Here is a 21,625-nt window from a genome sequence, read left to right as displayed (position 1 = left end):
GAAGGGGCTTGATCGGGTGGATGTGGTGAGGATGTTCCCAATGATGGGTGAAACTAGAACTAGGGGGCATAATCTTTGAATAAGGGGCTGCTCTTTCAAAACTAAGATGAGGGGAGGATTCTTCACTCAGATGGTGGTAGGTTTGTGGAATTTGCTGCCCCAGAAAGCTGTGGAAGCTACATCATTAAATAAATTTAAAACAGAAATAGATAGTTTCCTAGAAGTAAAGGGAATTAAGGGTTACGGGGAGCGGGCAGGAAATTGGACATGAGTCTAGGTTCGGAATGGTCGTGGCCCTGTGGGTAGTGGAGCAGGCCCAGGGGCCATATAGCCTGGTTCTGCTACTACTTCTTGGGTTCTAATTCTGTGTTAGATTTCAGGAGATGGTTTTATTCCTGTTCCTGGCTGGGGTGGAGATCGCCTTTACAGAAGGTAAGTACTGTAGAAAATATAGGGACAGAGTGATCTCCTGGATGAGTTTCGATCGCCTAGATGGGTCAGAGAGGAATTTCCCAGATTTTTTCTCCCAAATTGGCCATTGGTTTTTTTAATCTGGTTTTTCGCCTCTCCCGGGAGATCACATGGGTTCGGGTGGGATGGAGAGTGATAGTAGATTTGAGGTTAGGATCAGATCAGCCGTGATCTTATTGAATGATGGAGCAGGCTCGAGGGGCCGATTGGCCTACCCCTGCTCCTATTTCTTATGTTCTTATGTTCTTATGCTGTTAAAAGCCCAGTTACATCTATTTCAACAAGACTCAACATTTAATGGGATATTTAACAGTGATCTTAGTGCAGCAAAGCCCAAGTTTACTTCAGTTCCACTGATTTCACGGATTGCTGGCTATGACGGGGGGTGGGGTGGGATGGGGGGGCGATGGGTGGGAGTCTACAGCAGAGCCAGTTTTGGAGCAGCGAATGACCAACTGCAACTACAGTATTTCCCTCTTTAGATGCGCATGCACTAAATCCTGAATTTGCGGTCAGTTTCAGAGTCAATGATGGCGAAAGGCCAATGACTTCTGCTTGTTGGTAATTGGAGGACATTTTTTGGGGTGGATGAATTTTTTACGAAGGATGGGGTTTATCTGAATAGTTTGAGGGCTAGAAGGCTAGCTCGAAGTGTAGCAAATGCCAGTGAGAAACATCTAAATTGGTTAGGACAGAAGATACCAAAGCTCAAACTGTATGTAGTTTCATTAGGGCTGGGGAACCATGGGCCAGCTGATGGTAGTAGTATCACTGCAATAAATACAGTACGAGGATAGTTTACTTGAGATGAACCAGGTGATGTAGGTTTAGTTGTAAAAGAGGATATAACTGTGATAGAGAAGGAGGATATTGGTCAGCAGGAGGGAGTTGAACTGGTTTGAGTGCAGCTAGATCATGGAGCTGGTCCAAAGTTGATTGTTGACACATAATATAGGCCTCTGGGATAACATGTTGAGCAAAACTTGGAGATTGTGATCAAATTATAAAAATAGCAGAACAACATTGGCCGGGATTTTGCTTGCCTCAGCGGGTCCAGGGCAGGCGATGTTGGTGGCGGGTCTCGACACCGCTGCTGACTCCATCCTGCTCTGTGAAATGACATTCCGTTGATGGGGCTAGTGAAGCCGACCCAGCGCATTTCCCAGTCCAATTAGTGGAAGCGGGTCTGATGATGTCATTTGGTGACGCATCATCAGTCGGTTTCCTTAAATGGACCATGCCCAACATTATTTTGACATTTGTGCTGTCAGTGTTCTACAGCATTGAGGTGCTGCAAACACTGACAAGCACAGCACAAAGGTGCACGGCTGCATCCAGGTGCTCCCATGACACCATCCATATACTTATGGAGGGAGTCACAGCATGCAGGGAGATTCTCTTCCCTTCCCATGGGCGGAAGACTCTTCCACAGGACACCAACACAGCCTGGCTGCACATTGCACAGGAGGTCACAAGCAAGGATCTTGTCAGGAGGACCTGGGTGCAGTGGTGCAAGCCTTTCAATTATCTCATTAGATCATGAAACGTTAGTATAAAGCCAGACTCACCTTCATCCTGCTTTGCCACTCATCACATCCCCATCACACCAACTTACCTTACACCTCCACCCATCCCTATCTACATTATCACACCCCATCCCACTAGCCACCCCTCACCTTCACCCTCATCCTAGTGCAATCATGCCAACTAACAACACACAAGGGTAGCCGCTTGGGTATTTTATCCAATGTTCATGTAATGTTTCTGGTAATGTGCTGTCAAACATTGAAACTTTAATTTTCAACACAGCGTTCTTGGACAGATTTGTGTGCACCTTTGGAATTGGCTTAATGAGTTGCAGTGAATAGTGAGACATAACAGTACCCCCCACAATGGTGGTGAGTGTGAAAGGAATGGTTTGGACATTGTAGGGATGCTTTATGGTGTTGGTGTGGGGTGGTGCCAACCTGGTGCATCATGTGGCAGCCATATGAGTGTACAGCATCAAGTGAAGTAAATCTGGCGATGGTGAGGCCATCCCTGGCCTCCCAGGCAGCAATGTGAATGGGTGCTGATGCCTTCTTTCCTGTGCAGCATCAGGTGATTGCAGAGAAGGTTGGTGTTGTTGTTGGTGCTGCTGGTGTGCCTGGTGCTGCTGGTGTTGGGGCTGATCGTGGTTGGATTCTGAGAACCAAGATGAGACAGTATAAAGGGCACCCATATTGATGGAATAGATGGGAGGTGAAGTACAAATGACAGAAGCATTCTATCAATGGTGAGAGAGTTCTTCCAAAGAGGTGATACTGGATGGAGAATGGAAAGTGGAAAGCCTGCAGAATCTGTGCTGGAAATGGACTGAGAAACAGATTGTGCTTGAGGAAAGCGAAGATCTGTCAGGTGGGAGCTTTTACTGTACATTTGAAGCTGTCAAGGAATCAGCTGGGGCAATGGCCACTGAACTCCTGCCTCAGGTTGACAGCCATGGTCCATGAACAGCGTTATTCCCGCGGCCATGAACTTAAAGCTTAAAGTGAAAAGGTAAGTTAAAAAAGCCTGTTAATGATCTGTCAACAACACAATAATGAGATTAATTGGGTCACCCACCGCTGCCTGTCGGGTCTGCTCAGCGCTGACAGTCCCGACATTGGGAAAGGCACATGGCGGAGGGTCACCTTCCCACCCGACCCAGCACCGAATGCACCCGCTTGCCCCCCGCAAAATTCTGGCCATTTTGTTGCTATGGACAATTTAACTATCCAAGTTAACTTGGTGACCTGCCAAGTTCAGAGAGGCAAGGCTGAGTTATTTGTTGATACCATTACCCGCCCACTGATCCCTCTCAAAAAATATTGTAAAGCTCGTCTGTGAGATGAAGTCAAGCGAGCATTCACGGGACAGGCAGAAGATCCGCCCACGACAGATACTTCCAAAAGAGCCGCAGGAGAAAGTTCAGAGTTATATCCTAAAATATTTACCCAACCTATAGCCATGTTTCTATTACTGGTGCCACATAAAGCCAGTGAGCAGGATTCATACATCTAGTTTCTCTATTTTATTTGCAATATTTGTAGCATTCTTTGATTGATTGCTTTCCCCTTCTAGTTGTGTCAGTGGTTGAATTTTTTGCCTCTAAGTTGTCACTCTGTTTAACTTCTGTAACACTTCCCAAATGTTTCTTTTTCCCCAAGCTAGTTAAAAATTTGAACTATTCCTCCCCAGCATTATTAATTTAAATCCTCCTCCAGTGCTATAATTACCCTCTCTGAGAGGATATCAGGACCAGGAAATGACGAGGATGAGGGTTTCGGAAGCAGAAGTGGAGATTTATAGAGAGGTGGGCTATGTTACGGAAATGGAAGGAAGTTATTTTGGTACTAGAGCGGATGTGGGAGTCAGAAGCTGAGCCCAGGGTACCACATCTCGTGCCTCAGTATAAGATGGCAGCTGCGAGGTTGGTGGAATCAATTTCAGAGGCTCGGCCCGTGTTAACTCAATGCCTTCAGGCTCAGCCTTTCACACATAATCATCTTTTTAATAAGTTAGTTTCTTCTCCCACTGTACCTCTCTTCCTGGATCCCCAAACCCAATCCCCTTCCAACAAATTCTTGCTCTTCAACCCAACAAATTCTTTCTCTTCAGCCCAGAAGGGCTAATTGCTTAGCCCAGATTAGACACATTTATATTAGGTAATCTTTATTAAGAATATATATTTAAAATAATTAAATATAGGAACATATGAACAGTAGTAGGCCATCCAGGCCTTCAAGCCTGCACCACCATTCATTGAGCTCATGGCTGATCTGTATCCTAACTCCATCCACCCGCCTTTGCTCTATATCCCTTAATACCCTTGGCTAGCAAGAAACTATTGATTTGAAATTATTAATTGAGTTAGCATCTACTGCTTTTTGTGGGAGAGTGTTCCACACTTCTACTACCCTTTGTGTGACGAGGTGTTTCCTAACTTCTCCCCTGTGGTTATAGTGGTAAAGATCACTGTCAATTCATATTTAATTTAGCGCTGATACACAGTACAATGACAACCTCAGTTGCTATTGACGTTCTTTATTTAATTTCAATAGTATATGTTGGAATCATGATTTATGACATGAATGCATTGAATTTATGGATAAGTAGAAAGTAAAATTTTGCTTAAAATACCATTAATATTCTTATCTGCTTTCAATGTAAATATGTAAGCAATGGCCTGCAAACATTTACTGCACAACTAAGTACATACATAGTCCAATAAATGCTAAAAGTTATTTTTCAAGCTTAAATGTTTTATTAACATTACCTTATTGCGAATTATGCAATAGATTGAGCGATTAAAGCAACAGATTGATCAATTTCATATTAAAATGCAGCAACAGTATTGTGAAAGAGTCAATAATTAAGCTTGAGTTGAATAGCCAATTTTGCCTTATACCTAAGATAACATTTCCATCTTCTCAAGCAATATTCTCCACAAAATGGAGTACACAGCGGTGTGGTAGCAAAGCATTTACTTAGTCACAATTCATCCACCCCTCTGGTTTGAAAGTTGCTCCGAAAGAAAGTCGACGGCTGTATTTGTACAGCAAAGGTCCACTTGTGAGGTAATAATGCCCTGTTAATAAAAAAAAAGTTTAGTTATTATTTGCTAAAATCACGGGACCCACATTTCCTTCTGCGTTCCACTAGATTCATGTTGTAACTCCAGCAGAATATTTTGGAAACAGGCAGGTGCCAGCTTTCTGCAGATTTTGCGAGTTTCCAGTTGGCCGTATAATGGGCAGAACCTCTGGCTGCCTCTTAAAAGATCAATGATGCCAAAAGGGTGGAGCCGGAATAAGGGGAAGGGACTTTATGTTTGAGTTCCGGCATTCCGAGCCCAGAAGGGCTTCGTGTAAGACTTGAAGCTGGTTTGCTAAGAGAGATGATAAGCATGTTCAACAAAATAACACAAGTGAGAGCCACCTGTATTGTCAGGCCAGGGAAGCAACGTAGACCCCAGAAGACAAAATAAATTGTTTTTAAAGCTCTGGATTGGCTTCCTTACACAGGAGGGCTGAGGGAGGGAGTGCATTGAGCCTCTGGGGGTTCCTGGGAATTTATCCCCACTCCTCCCCAAAGGTGGCCAGGCATCAGATGTCCCGACAGAATGGGGCAGGTGGGCACCAGAGATGTGCCTACAGTGGCATGGATGGCAACGTGCCCCAAGTTAAATTGGTAGCTTTTCCAGGAACCCTGCAAAATTCAGCAGGGTCATTGCTGGGGAGCACCAGTGAGCACAATCACAGATTAATTGGCCAATTGAGCCTTGTGGATTTTTGGAGTCAGATTTTCTTGAATTGAAAAGTTGGACAGATAATGTTGTGGTCCTGGGTAACTGTGTTACTGTTCTTAGCATTATGTGTAATCAGGATCAGAAAGATAGAGACTTTTTTCTCTCCAAACAGATTACTCCTTTCTGATATAGTCATTTAGAAAGAAAATTAAAGAAATTGCACAAAAAATCCTAAAAAGTATCTATGTAAGCAAGTGTCAGTCTTGGCTCAGTGATAGCACTCCCACCTCACAATCAAATGGTTGGGTCCAAACCCCAATCCAGGACTTGAGCTTCAGAGCATCACTGAGGGAATTCTACACTGTCACAGTTGCCATTTTACAGATGTTATGATCAAATAATTCACTTGCTCCCAAATTAGTCAGCAAATTGGGAACAGGGGCTTATATATGAATATAGTCTGTTCATGCAGAGCATGCATAGATATGCAGATAATTAAAAACAAATCAGGACAATGTACTTTAGTTTTTAGCTTTAGCCGAAGGAACACTGCCAGGAAAAGACAAAACAAAATCAGTGAACGATGCTGTCACCATTATGATGGTTATTTTTTCAAGGAGTTTCTTGTCAGTATAAATTTAACATTGAGTCCAGATTATGCCTCCTTGACTCAACTAGCAACAGGACAAAAAATGTGATCAAGATCAATCCCATGGCAAGACCTAATTAACAGTTATAGTTATACTTTTAGACCTGAACCTCTCTCCTTCATCAAACCTGCAGACTGATAGAGAGAGTCCTGCAGGTTTTATTGTCTCAACTTGTTAACCACTCTTGTATGTATTCAAATTACAGACAATTAAATTCTACATTTTAATGCTAAACAAAAACATTTAGTATAATAGATTCTTGGAAGCTGAATTGTTCAAACAATGGCCCAGAAATTCGGGTCTCCACGGGTGAGTACGCACTGCGCATGCGCGGGAAACCGGCACTTCCGATCCTCTGAACGAAGGGCTTCAGAGGTCGAACGCGCACGCAGGAGAGTCTGCGCGTGCGCTTTGAACTTAGGTTTTTTTTGCAGGTTTTCCCGGGATCGTAAGCCTGCAGTATTTAGAAATGTAAAAAGCAGGTGTAAGGCTTGCTTTTTATAAGGTAAGTGGTCAATTCATTAAAATTAAAACATTTTTTCCACAGGTTTATTATTTTTAAATACTTTAAAGCAAGGTAAGTTTATTTTTAGCCCCGTTCGAATATAAAATTATTTTTTTCAAAAATTTAAATGATTGTTTAAAATAGTTATTTAATGTAATTTAAAGTTTATTTAAAAAGTGTGATTATTTTTAAAATTTATTTGAAGGTTTACTGCTATTTTGGGGCCGTTGTATTTATAAGTTTTGACAGGTCTTCCTGTCAATCTTATGAATGGGCTTTTCCCTCCTCCGATTGGCTGCCCATGGCCCACATGATCCCAGGGGACACATCGAAGTAACTGCGCCCCTGGGATACACAAGCACTGCGCGCCGGCAGCTGAACCAGGCCCCAGATCGGAATTCCACGGGGCCCCACAGCTCAACTGCCGGCGCGCAAGGTAAGTGCAGATTGGGGGCTTGCACCCGCGGGAAGCCCCTGACCCGAATTTCTGGGCCATAATTATAAACTCTGACAGTGATGCCATTAACGGCTTGAGCTGCGATAAATATTTCTTTCTCTCTTTCTTTCAGTGGGGGGTATTTTAACCTATTAAAATGGGTGGGTTGGGGGCATGGGGGTAATTAAAGCGCTAAACATCAGAATCATGACCTGAACCCACCTCCAACCCACCCACTTCCGGTTTTAGCGTAGGAAGGCTGGGGTGGGGCAACCAGTCCACTGCCAGGAGTCGGGCCGTCTATTTAAATATTATAATGATGAGGCTGGAAGCATCTTTTTTAAACTTCACTTTGTGTTTAACTGTAGCTGGTCGGGATTTGCATACTTCGTAAAACCCACCAGCTACAAGGCGAGGTCTGCTGGATCCAGGATGAAAGTGTCTTTACAACGACCTCTTCGATCCAGGGTCCCTGTCTATCCCATCCCCCGCGATTGGAGACTCCCCGACAAGGCCTCCGATTGCCCGCACCAGGCCTCCACCAACCACGAGGCTTCCGATCGCCCAAGTCCTCCGATCCCCCCACGAGGCCTCCGATCCCCCCAAAAGCACCCACCCCCCCGCCCCCACTTCCGGCCACCCCCATCCTTCTCTGGCCCCCGATCTTCTTGCCGCTCATGGCCCGACCCCTTGATCATCTCCTCCCGGCTCAACTCCTCGTTCGTCTCCCGGCCCAGATCCCGACCCCTCGAGCTTCTCATGGCCCGACACCTTCATCTTGTCCCAGCCCGGCTCACCCCACCCGATTTTCTCCTGGCCCCTCGTTCTTCTCCCGGGCCGACACCTTGACCTTCTCCCAGCCTGGCGCCCTCCGCCCCGACCCGATCTTCTCCCGGTCCGATCCCCAGAGGCTTCCCATTCAAATCAGGCCCTGCCGTTAAAGTCGGCAGGTCCTGCGGAAAACCCGTTCTCCCGGGTTTCCAGACCGTCTCGGAGACCCACCCCCTCCCCCCCCACCCCCCCGCAACCCACCTTCCCCCGCAACCCACCTTCCCCATTAACATTCAGCCCATTGTGTCTGGTGCTGTGTTTGTCTTTTTCACCCTTTTTGAAGCACATCTCTTCCTCACTTGAACACTAGAAATGTCATGGGCGTGCAACTTACCCTACTGTGTCTATGACTATCTAGCTATCTCTGCAATCTCTTTTTTTCTTTGCCTCTTGATGTGCCTCAATGAATCCTAGACTCAACGTTAACAGAGCAAAGCAAGGCTTTTATTAACTCAGAAAGTAATACACAGTGGAGAAGTGTCTCTCATCCAGAGATCTGCTGTATGGCCTGTGAGACACGCTGGGGCCTGCTTAAGTAGGGGCCAGGTATGGGCGGAGCCCTACACACAATACAGTACAGGTAAGGAAATGAAACTGAAACTAAACTCCCCTGCTTGTCACAGTCACAGGCACAACCAAACACAGAGAATACAGAGTGCCTGATGAATGGCATATTTCATCACATTCACCCCTTCTACAGATTTAGTCTGCTCGGGGGTTTGATAGTCCTCTGTGACCGACGTAGCTGTTGTGGTGCCGCGGGTGTCGGCTGGGTGTCCCCGGTGGCCTCCTGGGTCTCTGCCGGGGGCGCCGCCAGGGTTGTTGAAGGGGTAGTTGGTGGGGGCACCGTTGGTCGATGTTCTTCCGGGGGTGATGAAAGGATAGTGGGTGGGTAAGAATTGCTGTGATCGTTGTTGCTGTTGTTGTCGTGGTTGTTGTCATTACCGGCTGGGGTGACATCTTTTATGGACACGGTGTCCTCCCTTCCGTCGGCGTGCCGGACATACGCGTATTGGGGGTTGGCGTGGAGTAGGTGCACTGACTCCACGAGAGGGTCCGTCTTGTGGCCCCTCACATGCCTTCGTACAAATACCGGACCTGGGGTGGAGAGCCATGACGGCATGGATACGCCTGAGGTGGATTTCCGGGGAAAGACAAACATTCGTTCATGAGGCGTGGCATTAGTGGCAGTACACAATAGCGACCGTATCGAATGGAGCACATCTGGGAGGACTTCCTGCCAGCGGGAGATAGGGAGGCCCTTGGTCCTTAGAGCTAGAGTGACTGCTTTCCATACTGTCCCGTTCTCTCGCTCCACCTGGCCGTTACCCTGGGGGTTGTAGCTGGTGGTACGGCTCGTGGCGATCCCCCTGGACAGCATGTACTGGCGTAGCTCTTCACTCATGAAGGACGCCCCCCTATCCGTATGGATGTAGCTCGGCATACCGAACAGGCAGAACAGGCTGTTGAGGCATTTAATGACCGTGGCGCTGGTCATGTCTGGGCAGGGGAAGGCGAATGGGAAATGGGAGTATTCGTCCACAATGTTCAGGAAGTAAACATTGCGGTCGACTGACGGGAGGGGGCCCTTGAAATCTAAGCTGAGCCGCTCAAAGGGCCGTGTAGCTTTGATTAAGTGGGCTCTATCTGGGCGGTAGAACCGAGGCTTGCACTCAGCGCAAGTGCGGCAGTTCCTGGTCAGAGACCAAACTTCCTCAATCAAGTAGGGTAAGTTGCGGGACTTTATGAAGTGGAACAGCCGTGTGACCCCTGGGTGGCAGAGGTCATTGTGGAGGGTCTGTAGCCGATCCCCGGTGGCGCTGGCACACATCCCTCGTGAGAGGGCGTCGGGGGATTCGTTAAGGGCCCCTGGCCGGTAAATGATATCATACTCGAAGGTGGAGAGCTCGATCCGCCACCTAAGAATCTTATAATTTTTAATCTTCCACCTCTGTTTATTATTGAACATAAACGCTACCGACCGCTGGTCGGTAAGTAGGGTGAAGCGTTTGCCGTCTAGGTAGTGCCGCCAGTGGCGCACTGCCTCCACGATGGCTTGGGCCTCCTTTTCCACGGAGGAGTGTCTGATCTCGGGCCCTTGGAGGGTCCTCGAGAAGAAAGCTACGGGCCGCCCCGCCTGGTTGAGGGTGGCCGCCAAGGCAAAGTCAGACGCATCACTTTCCACTTGAAAGGGAGTGTTCTCGTCCACTGCCTGTTGCGTGGCCCGCTCAATATCCCGCTTAATGCTTTTGAAGGCGGCGTGGGCCTCAGCAGAGAGCGGAAAAGAGGATGCTTTCAAGAGGGGGCGGGATATGTCGGAGTAGTTGGGGACCCATTGGGCATAATACAAGAATAACCCCAGGCACCTTTTCAGGGCTTTGGGAGTGTTGGGCAGGGGCAGCTCCCGTAGGGGGCGCAATCGGTCGGGGTCTGGTCCGATTTCCCCATTCTCCAACACGCTGCCTAGTATGCAGAGGCGCGTGGTGTTGAAAACGCACTTGTCCTCGTTGTAAGTAAGGTTGAGTTTTTGTGCGGTTTTCAGGAACCTCTCGAGGTTCGAGTCGTGATCCTGCTGGTTGTGACCGCAGATGGTGACGTTGTCGAGGTAGGGGAAGGGTGCCTGCAAGTGGTGGTCATCGACCATGCAGTCCATCTCCCTCTGGAAGACCGAGACCCCATTCGTCACCCCAAAGGGGACACTGAGGAATTGGTAGAGGCGTCCGTTCGCCTCGAAGGCGGTGTACGGGCGGTCCTCTGGTCTGATAGGGAGCTGGTGGTACGCTGACTTGAGGTCGATGGTGGAGAACACCCGGTATTGGGCAATTTGGTTCACCATTTCTGATATGCGGGGTAGCGGGTAGGCGTCTAGTTGGGTGTGCATGTTGATCGTTTGGCTATAGTCGATCACCATCTGTTTCTTCTCGCTACCCCTCACCACCACCACTTGGGCGCGCCACGGGCTGTTGCTGCGTTCAATAACGCGCTCCCTCAGCAGCCTGTCCACCTCGGTTGCGATAAACCGCCTGTCTTCCCAGCTGTACCTCCTGCTTTTGGTTGCTATTGGCCGGCAGTTGGGAGTAAGGTTCGCGAATAGCGAAGGCGGCTTTACCTTCAGGGTAGCCAGACCGCACACTGTGAGGGGCGGCTGGGACCCACAGTAATTGAGCGTGATGCTTTGGTGGTGGCACTGGAAATCCAGGCCCAAGATCACGCTCGCACATAGACTCTTCATGATTAGTAATTTAAAATTATCGTATACAGTTCCGTTAACGGACAATTGTACCGCGCAGTAACCCATAATGGTCGCTGTCTGGGTTTTATCAGCCATAGAGATGGTGCCCCGAGCAGGGACCACCGTTAGAGAGAGTTGTTGTGCTAGTCCAGGGTGGATAAAACTCTCCGTGCTTCCACTGTCAATTAAACATTTAACCCCGCACCCGTTTACCTCGATGTCCACCATTGATTTGGATAGCGGGTGCGGTCTGGTCTAGTCCACTGTGACCGATGCCACTGTAGGGCCCTGATCGAGACAAGATGGCATCCACGCTGTCTGCTCACAAGATGGCAGACTCCACAAGGTCGGGCAAGATGGCGTCCAAGATGGCCGCTCCCACGGCGCACACGCGGCGGTGGCGGGTTTTCCAGCGGGGTTCCCTCTGCACACCTTCCCGAAGTGCCCCTTCTTACCACACTTAAAGCAGGTGGTGCCTTTCGCTGGGCACAGGTTTCTGGTGTGCTTCGGCTGCCCGCAGAAGTAGCAGTTGGGGCCCCGACGCATCGTGGCTGTCATAGGGCTTCTGGGGGGAGAGCGGGGCCCCGACGGTGTCGGGCTGCCGGGCGGGGAAGATGCCTTCCAAGATGGCGGCGCCCTTGGTGCACACGTGGCGGCGTGGGCGGCGCGGGCTGAAGAGTAGGCATCCGAGTTTCTCTGGGCCACATCTAGGGATCGCGCTGTGTCCACAGCCTGTTTCAGGTCCAATCCCGTTTTTTCCAGTAGTCTCTGCCAGATGTAAGTGGAGCTGTGGCCTGTGATAAAGGCATCACGAACAAGCTCGTCAGTGTACACTGCGGCTTTTACATCTTGGCACTTGCAGTCTTTGCCAAGCGTTTTCAGGGTGACTAGGAACTCATCCAGCGATTCCCCAGGTCGCTGTGTGCGAGTAGCGAGCAGATGCCTAGCGTACACCTCGTTCGTAGGCTGCTGGTAATGCGCCTTTAGGATGTCGCAGGCGGCCGGGTACGTGTCGGCGTCTTGGATGAGGGGGTAAACCCGGTGGCTTACCCAATTCTGCAGGATTCCGAGTTTCATACTTTCAGCGTCCGTAGCATCTGTGATGGCTGCGGAATTGTCCAGGAAGAATTCCATACACTTAAACCAGTGTCCGAATCGTGCCGATGCGTCCGAAGCATGCGGGTCCAAATCCAAACGTTCGGGTTTCAAGAGTTGATCCATTGCGTTGAAAATTGAGTTAATAAAATTGATGTGCCTCAATGAATCCGAGACTCAACGTTAACGGAGCAAAGCAAGGCTTTTATTAACTCAGAAAGTAATACACAGTGGAGAAGTGTCTTTCATCCAGAGATCTGCTGTACTGCCTGTGAGACACGCTGGGGCCTGCTTAAGTAGGGGCCAGGTATGGGCGGAGCCCTACACACAGTACAATACAGGTAAGGAAATGAAACTGAAACTAAACTCCCCTGCTTGTCACAGTCACAGGCACAATCAAACACAGAGAATACAGAGTGCCTGATGAATGGCATATTTCATCACACCTCTCTTCCTCTCATAGTATCTCTCTCACTGCTCTTCATGTTTTATCTGTCTGTCTGTCCATTTGTTTGTCTCTGTAAAATGAGCTTGTGAAAATAGCTTTCCTGTACAAACTTACCCAAAAAGGATTCTAATGTTTAGTTTCTTGTTTGTTTTTCCTAGACTTCAAAACAAACTACTGTTATAGCCTGTCTGTCCCTTCAATTTGATTACTGCTCACATTTCCCACAGAAAATCACACTTCTGTATGTTGGGAGTTTCTCCACTTAAATTGCCTCATACTTGGAATTATCGGCACAGCAGCTTGCTAAGAATTATTGTCGGTGTCACTTCAGCTGCCATTGGTTGCTCTGGGAAGATCGTGGTTTCAAGATCTAGACTTCTCAGAGAGGCACAGGCCTCAAATGAAAAATGTTACTCGGTTTTTTTTTAACACAAGAAAATGCTCGTGTATAGGTACATTTAATCATTTTGTTTGTAAATGTTGTAATTTGTATGATACAGGCACTGTATTGTTATTTTACAAGCCTTATTTGAAGAAACTGTTTCTCAGTTAGTGAGAATTCAAAGTGGTGGCCAAAGAGATTCTCACAAATATTTTGAGCAATCCAGTTGCTTTATCTTCTCCCTCATTTTATTGATTGAGTTTATTGACTGTGCTTAATTTGTTTCTTCATATAGCAGTTTATTCCTAGTTTTTCTTAAAGACAAGAGAGAAAATGATGTCCTCATAAGGTGACTTGATGGGGCTGATGTTGTGAGGCTCAGCTGCTGGAATGGAGCCTTGCTTTATAGGAGCACAGATCAGAGAAATGGCTCTCGGATCCTCTGATTTGTGACACTCCTGATGTTCCAGTGATAAATATTCTACCTGACCTCTGCGCACGATTTTGTGACCCATGTTCCTATAGATAGGGTTTTGCGTAACATAACAGCATTTATATTCTTAATGTAAAGAGATCCATTCAATTCAAAACTATTGAATTTTAAAAAAATCCTTTGAAATCTCACAGCTACATCTTACTTACATCTTCCACACTGATTTTATTATTTTAATTTTACTGCTGTTATTAAACTATAAGTTACCTTTCTCTACCAAGTGCACACTTACCTTTATTTCTAAAAGCTGCATCCACGCGATTAGAAATTTGTGGAAAGTACTTGCTTATTGATCTTGGGTATCCACGGAACATTCGATTTCTACGTTGATTATAACTAAATAAGAAAATACATGGTACAGTATGTTATGATCTCCGGGGAAACAAACAACAGCAAAAGCATCAGAAAATGGGTCAAAGATAGAAAAAGTTATAAAAGCACTTACAGCCAGAGTTGATCTCCCACAAAGAACAGTATCCTTCTACGACCTACACCCATTGCGGCATCTATTTTATTAACACTGCTTGGAAAACCAAGGTCAGAGATGGGCTTTGGGTACCCTGATCTCAGAACAGTCCTTCTGAAACGCCAGTATTGAGATCCTGCAAGGTGAAAAGCAATTTATTGTAAAAATAATCGCAAAATGATTGGCCAATCCTCTCACTCAGTTTTATATTAAACAGACCTTATCATGCTGTGTATAATTGTGATACTCACAGATGCAGATTGATTGGCCTCCAGTGATGGCACACAAACAGACTTCTGTTGTGATAACAATATTTGGAATAACCCATATTATTAACAACAATGAGGAGGAGCATCCTCTAATAATTTGAAAATCATTACTGGAAGGATTATCATGATAATGTTGCAAATACTAAGGTCTAAAGAGTATTTTCTGCAACAGTCTACTCAAAGTCATTTTGTGTGCTAAAAAAAAATTATCCAAAAATTTGAATTAAGCAATGTAGATAGTACATGAAAGTGGGAATTTAGTGTTTAAAAATGTGAATTATCAGATCATTTAAACTAAGCAACTTTGAATTAGGAAGAGTAAACTCTTGGGCCGAATCATCCTGGAAAAATAATGGCGAGTTCAGGACACGCTTCATCATTAATGCACAAATCAGCCAGCAAGTTCAAGGGGTTAAGAGACACTCTGAGAGTTGCGAATCTCCAGAACTTGCTGGTGGATTCATGCCGCTCCGCCGTTTGCTTCACACAAAAGGCATCTCGACCTCAGCTTCCCCATTATTTTTAAGAACTTGCTGGGTTGCGCATTAATTGCCCATTAAACTCACCGCAGAAAGTTAGGGCTCACAATTAACAGCATAAGTACCCTTTTAACAACGTGATCATTGTTAATGCAATGCCAATCAATCTCTCCAGCCCAGAAAGAGAACAATTTAAACAGTTGAGTATTCATTTCTGCATGCAGTAAATTCTTACAGATTTTAAAAATTTCAAATTTCACTAAAGTCCCAGATGCTGTGTTGCCTTTGTCACGCTGTTATCAGCTCTCACTTCCAGCAAGTTACAGCACAAATTATATTCAAGCTGAACGGCGAAGGAAAAAGTCTAAATAATGGTGCATACTCCAGCAGGATTTGGCCCAGACATTATGCTTGATTTAAAAAAAATTAGAGAAAAATCCAAATCAACTATAATTGGTGTATGACTTTTATGCATCGTAGACAATAAACTATTACTAACATACTAATCGATTTATTACTAAAAGTAAATAAATAGACAATGTCTAACCAGTAAAAAAATAAATATTTGTCCTCCCGATTGCATAGGCAGCATCGATATTTGATGGGAGACTTGGCCAAGTGACGTCAACTGAGATTACCTTTGAAGACCGTGCTTTCTTATAGAACCTGTATAAAAATGAACAAAATTGCATCACTGGTTATCCTTGTGCAGAACTTGATGGAATCATTTTCTACATATGTTTTCATGGCTGGAAACCACACCAGCTGTCAGTATATACTCAGAAATAACCTCAATATTCAAAAATTTGTCTTTATGGGGGAAGACTTGTTATGGTCTTGCTATTTGCTACGGGCACTTGGAGAGGTTTAAGCTAATTAAGGAGAGCCAACGTGGATTTGTAAAAGGCAGATCATGTTTGACAAATCCAATTGAATTTTTTGATGAAGTAACAGGGAGGATTGATGAAGGGAATGCAATGGATGTTGTCTACATGGATTTTCGGACGGTGTTTGACAAAGTACCACATAGAAGGCTGGTTAACAAAATTGAGGCTCATGGAATAGATGGGTCAGTGGCAGCTTGGATAAGGAATTGACTTAAGGACAGAAAACAGTGAGTTGTGGTAAATGGCTGTTTTTCAGACTGGAGGATGGTAGACAGTTGTGTTCCCCAAGGGTCAGTGCTGGGGCCACTGTTTTTTTTGATATATATAAATGACTTGGATACTGGAATACAGAGTGGAATTTCTAAATTTGCCAATGACACCAAACTTGGGGGTGTGGCAAACAGTGAAGATGATATCAATCGACTGCAACAGGACAGAAAGGCTAGCAGAATGGGCAGACAAGTGGCAGATGGAATTTAATACAGAGAAGTGTGAAGTGATGCATTTTGGCAGAAGGAACAGAGAGAGGCAATATACACTTAATGGCACAGTTTTAAAGAATGTGCAGGGACAGAGGGACCTGGGAGTTAATGTGCATAGGTCCCTGAAGGTGGCAAAACATATTGAGAGAGTGGTTAACAAAGCATATGGGATCTTGGGCTTCATAAATAGAGGTATTGAGTATAAAAGCAGAGAAGTTATGCAGAACCTTTATAAAGCGCTGGTTGGGCCACAACTGGGGTATTGCATCCAGTTCTGGTCACCACACTTTAGGAAAGATGTGAAGGCCTTTGAGAGGGTGCAGAGGAGATTTACCAGAATGGTTCCAGGGATGGGAGATCTTAGGTACAAGGACAGTTTGGAGAAGCTGCTTTTGTTTTCAATAGAGCAAAGGAGGTTGAGCTGTGATTCGATAGAGGTGTACAAGATTATGACAGGTTTGGATAGGCTAGACGGGGAAAGGCTGTTTCCACTAGTTGATGGTACAAGGACTAGGGGACACACATTTAACGTTTTGGGCAAGAGATATAGGGGGGACATGAGGAAAAATTTATGCAGTGAGTGGTGAGGACCTGGAACTGGCGACGGAAGTGGAGACACTTTTATTTTTTCAAGGGGAGACTGGATATGCACTTGAGGGAAATAAACTTGCAGGGCTATGGGGATAGAGCGGGGGAATGGGACTGACTGGATTGCCCTCATGGACTCACACACACACACAGAAACCCCACAGTGCAGATAGAGGCCATTTCGGCCGAATGGCCTCCTTCTGTGCCATTATGACTCGATGGTTGCTTTGTGTAGCAAAGTTGTAAACATCTTGGCATGGAGTTTCCGCTATGTTGTGCTGTTTCTTCAGCACAATTTGCCTGAAATCAGCCAAACCTGTGCAAAAGATCGAGGAATTTCAAGCGCAATTACATCTAGTGCAAATCGAGTTTCTGCGATCTTTAACATTAGTTATTTATGATGCTGCTACACATACAGATGTTCCTGTATAAATGATTCTATTGCAGATAAAAAAAACTGATTACATTATTAATAGCCTAATTTAAAGAAAGCAGTCACAGAAAAGATATTATACATAAAAAGAAAACTTCAACTGCTAGCAATCTGAATTAAAAACAACAAATTGTTGGAATTACACAGCAGATCTATCAGCATCTGAAAAGCAAAAAAAAGTTAAAGCTAGAAATTCGGTTGAGGCGCCAAAGTGGCGTCAAGTTCGCCTGGGCGCTGATTTTTGCGCAGCGTTCGGAGCATTAGCGAACGTCAGAAATTCAGTTTCAGTGCCCCTAGAGGGAGACGGGGTGAGGCTCGAGGCGCTCCGTGTCCCTCTTAGGGCGCTGGAACTGAATATCGCAGCGCAACATGCCGCAGCGCAACGTGCCGCAGCGCCACACCCTGTGGCACAGCACGCTGCGGTACTGCAGGCCTTCCTCCCATTCTTAAGGGGGAGGGGCCTGCAACAGCGCGATCCCCGATCGCGAGTGCCGGCAAAAGAGCACGGCACCGAGGAGAAGTGCTGGGCTCTCGGGAAACAGCCGGCAATGCCGCGGGGTGGGGGGGGATCAGGAGGCCGGGGACGGAGGTGCTGGCAGGCAGCGGCCGGAAAAAGCGGCCGCCCCGCACCTCCACCTTAACTTGCACCACTGCCGGCCCAGCAAGGCCCCGTGAACCGGGCGCGAGTACCAAACGGTGCTACAGCGGCGTTCGCTACCAAATATCATGATCGGGGCGCTAATGGGGCACTGCGCACACCGATGACGTCATCGGTGGTGGCGCAGCGCAACAGGCTAACGCCACCATTAGCGCCCCCACTGAATATCGCGGGAGGCGCAGCCAGTGGCGCTACAGCCACTGACTGCCCTCTTTAGGTGCTAACAGGTGGCGCTAGACACCCAATTTCTCCCCCTTTGGGTTTAACCTTCATCAGCTGTGGACCCTGCTGACAAATATCCAGCTACTGTACTTCTAGCAATTTGATTTTTTATGGCAAAGATATTGCACTTTTTTTTAGCTTGCTACCAGTTGCTTGTGGTCTTTTCACTTTTACACAGCCTAAAATGAAGGTCAGACATGTTATTGGCGCTCTATGGCTGATATTAGGTTCACCAGGTGGAAAGGGGGAGGTAGCAGCCCTGAAATCAGACCACTGCACTTCTCATCCCATTCCCGCTCCGATCCAGCCCACTGCCTGGTCCTTCACAAGGGTAGCCTAAGTGCCACCTGAATTAATTAAATTAAAATTATGCAAATCGGAGTCCTATGCTGTAAATAGGACACCGCTTGCAATTTTGGTACAAATGGGTGGAGCATAAGCCGCGCACACTCTGTCCATTTGTACCGGGCAGTGAGTGGTCTAACTAGTGGTCCTTAAAGGGACAGCTGGCGGCCGCTCACAAACTGGACTGGGAAATATCTAACTCTTTTTGGTGGAGCCAGGAGCAGCAGGAGCTTCCGCCCCCCCCTCCCACAGGGTCCGACTATTGGCCATCTCAGCAAGTAGGTGGCAACGTTCGCTGCCGGTAGTTAAAATCGGCGCATCTGAATTATTTTTTCGTTGAGCTGTGTATAGTATAAATAATTTAAAACAAACATGAGATTTAAAAGTACATTATTTACCCATTCTTAAAAAGATAAACATGTCTTTGTATTGTTAAGGCAGCATCCGTGTACAGGTTTGGGTCACAGGTTGGTGGTTTCTCTGTTGGAGGCTGGCTTGGTGCTTGTGTTGGAGGCTGAGTTGGTGCTTGTGTTGGAGGCTGAGTTGGTGCTTGTGTTGGAGGCTGAGTTGGTGCTTGTGTTGCCGCAACTGCGGGTCCTGAATTTAAAGAGATATGATTATAATATCATGGAACTAAAGGAAAAAGTTATTATAATGTAAATACAGTTATTTGGCACATAGAAGGAAAGGTCTATTGTCACTTTAAATTCATTTTCATCCTCATGAGTATTAACTGTTGGGCTATAAACATTGCTGGAATATTCTACCTTTGTTCAAGTCGCTTGATTTGAACATATTTTGCAAACTTGGTGTATTTTAACATTTATTTTCATATCATATAACTTGAAGAAATAATTCACAAATTAACCTGTCATACTTTGGCATTCAACATTCAAAACACACCTGTCTTGCATGGACTGAAATGCACTGCAAAAACATGAGCAGAACTTGCATTTATATAATACTTTTAACACAGTAAATGAACTAAGGTGCTTGTAAGAGCTGGAATTTCCGTGGGGGTTCTCCAGAACTCCTGCTTAACTTCAGTGGAAAGTTGGCAGAAACCCCAGAAAAACAGCATAGAGAACTGTTTCCACTGTTACACTGAAGTTTCCACTGATCATCTGCTGAGGTTATGGCAAGAGATCGAGAGAACACCTGCGGGAATTTTACCCCAAAATTGATAAAAGGGAGAAGGAAACAAACACCAAACCAGGTGGAGGAATTAGGAGCGATGACAAAAGCTTGGTTGACAATAGTTTTGAGGCAGTTTGAAAGGCGGAGAGAAAAGTGGAAATGAGGAAGGTCTTGAGGAGGGAATTCCAGAGGATAAAGCAAGGCGGGTAAAAGGCTCTGCACCCAATGGTGGGACAAAGGGAGGTTGGGATACGCAAGTTTTGGGTACCGTATAAAGCCTGGATTCCTTGAACATCATCTTTTGGAAGAGTATACCCATCTGTGTTCACAAATTTATAGATGGGAAACATCAAAGCGTTTTCATCCTTAGAGTGATCGAGTCCCAGAGAATGTCCAAGCTCATGGCCAGCAACAAGGAACAAGTTGATTCCTAGAAAAACAATGTTAAAGTATTGTGCTCAAACCTGCTTAAACTGAAGATTATGCAAAAATTTAATTATTTATATGCATGAAATCTTAGTTCTTTTGTCAATTATCTATGATGCTATTGAAATTGATTCTAAAATTACAGATCAACTGACACTACTGCCTCTCATCAATATGTATCAGATAAGGTACATCACACATTTGTAGTGATCCAGGTTCAAATGGATCAGAAATTGATCACCAGAATGAAAACAAGCCTATTACCAGTTGAACATACTTTACGCTGGCAATTCAATCTGTAAACAATAAGGTAAATTTTCAGATCCTAAACTTCTGACACTGAGATCAGAGCACTTGATTCATGGCACTTTTAATTTACCAGTTGATACAGGCAGAGGGAGTTGACAACGCCTCCAGAGTGCTCACAGTGATTACTGAAATGAATGTAAATGATGTAGTGGGAAGTTATGCTACATGTCAGGTATGCAGTCTGACAGCAGGTAGAGTGCATAACCTGCATTAACCTCATTAAGTGATGTATCTGGTGATAAGTGATGCCATTTATACCTGGGCAGAATAGAATGGATACCTCCCACCCATGTTCCTCCTAATTTTACATTTGGGTATGCAGTCCCTTTAACGGTCTGCCGGCCCATTCAAAGTTACGCGCATGCGCAAAATTTTACATTGGAAAAGCTGGTCCTCTGCGCAGTCATGTTTCCAAGTGTTTGGAACAATCAAAACATCCAATGTAGTGACTGCACACTCCTAGATGAACCTTCAAGTTCAATGTGGCCATAGCTCCTTTAAATATCCTGGCTAAAAACACGTCATGGATGATGTCATCAGGCCCACACCATTTAATAGGGCTGGGTAACGTGCAGGGCGGGCTTAATAGGCCTGATTAGCGCAAAGTCCATTTCTGCAGCAGGATGGAAGCAAGAATGGGGTCACGACCTGCCACGATGACCCCCGGCACCAGACCCACCCAGGTAAAGAAAATTCCAGCCTCTGATTGTAAAGTTTACATTACACTTAACAAGTCCTGTAACCTTTAGCTGGTGTGGCAGTTTTGACAGTGCTGATGTAATAGCTATTTGCCGATCATTCTTCTTGAGCAGGTAGCGAATGAGGTTATATCTACTCTTAATTAGGATCCTTTTCCAATAAATGGTATTGAGGTTGGCTCACGTTCTAATCATGGATTGGCAACTTCCTGCAGTAAGGACAGCCTGGGCAAGGGGAGGAATTTGGGGCATAACTCTTATGCCCGGTATCCATTCTTTTCTGCCCAGGTACAAAAATTCGGACGGCAGGGCTGACACTAGCTCCACCTCTGCTGTGACATCACAGTGTGAGGTGGGACTGGCAGGGTGACACTAGCTCCACCTCTGCTGTGACATCACAGTGTGAGGTGGGAC

General features: G+C 45.9%; 1 protein-coding gene across 1 annotated transcript; it reads right to left on the bottom strand.

The window, feature by feature from the left end:
• Nucleotides 1-4,540: 4,540 nt before the first annotated feature.
• Nucleotides 4,541-21,513, bottom strand: LOC147111625 (stromelysin-1-like). Its single transcript, XM_085999918.1, has 7 exons — nucleotides 21,396-21,513; nucleotides 20,047-20,208; nucleotides 19,040-19,238; nucleotides 15,574-15,692; nucleotides 14,258-14,414; nucleotides 14,045-14,148; nucleotides 4,541-5,080 (listed from the first exon to the last, which is right to left on the bottom strand). The coding sequence occupies exons 2-7, from the start codon at nucleotides 20,126-20,128 to the stop codon at nucleotides 4,980-4,982; spliced, it is 762 nt and encodes a 253-aa protein (XP_085856044.1). The 5' UTR covers nucleotides 20,129-20,208; nucleotides 21,396-21,513; the 3' UTR covers nucleotides 4,541-4,979.
• Nucleotides 21,514-21,625: the final 112 nt, after the last annotated feature.

This window comes from Somniosus microcephalus, chromosome 10 (genome assembly GCF_052327205.1).
Source record: "Somniosus microcephalus isolate GS21.2 chromosome 10, FLI_Smic_1.0, whole genome shotgun sequence".
NCBI lineage: Eukaryota > Metazoa > Chordata > Chondrichthyes > Squaliformes > Somniosidae > Somniosus > Somniosus microcephalus.
The sequence above is the reverse complement of the archived record's forward strand: the minus strand, read 5'-3'. Positions and strand labels throughout refer to the sequence as shown.

Coding starts and splice junctions, on each gene's coding strand:
- LOC147111625 (XM_085999918.1), bottom strand. CDS start 20,128: ATGTTTCCCATCTATAAATTTGTGAACACAGATGGGTATACTCTTCCA. Junction 14,149..14,257: donor GTGGGAGATCAACTCTGGCT/GTAAGTGCTTTT, acceptor TTTCTTATTTAG/TTATAATCAACGTAGAAATC. Junction 5,081..14,044: donor TGCAGCTTTTAGAAATAAAG/GTAAGTGTGCAC, acceptor TTTTATTAACAG/GGCATTATTACCTCACAAGT.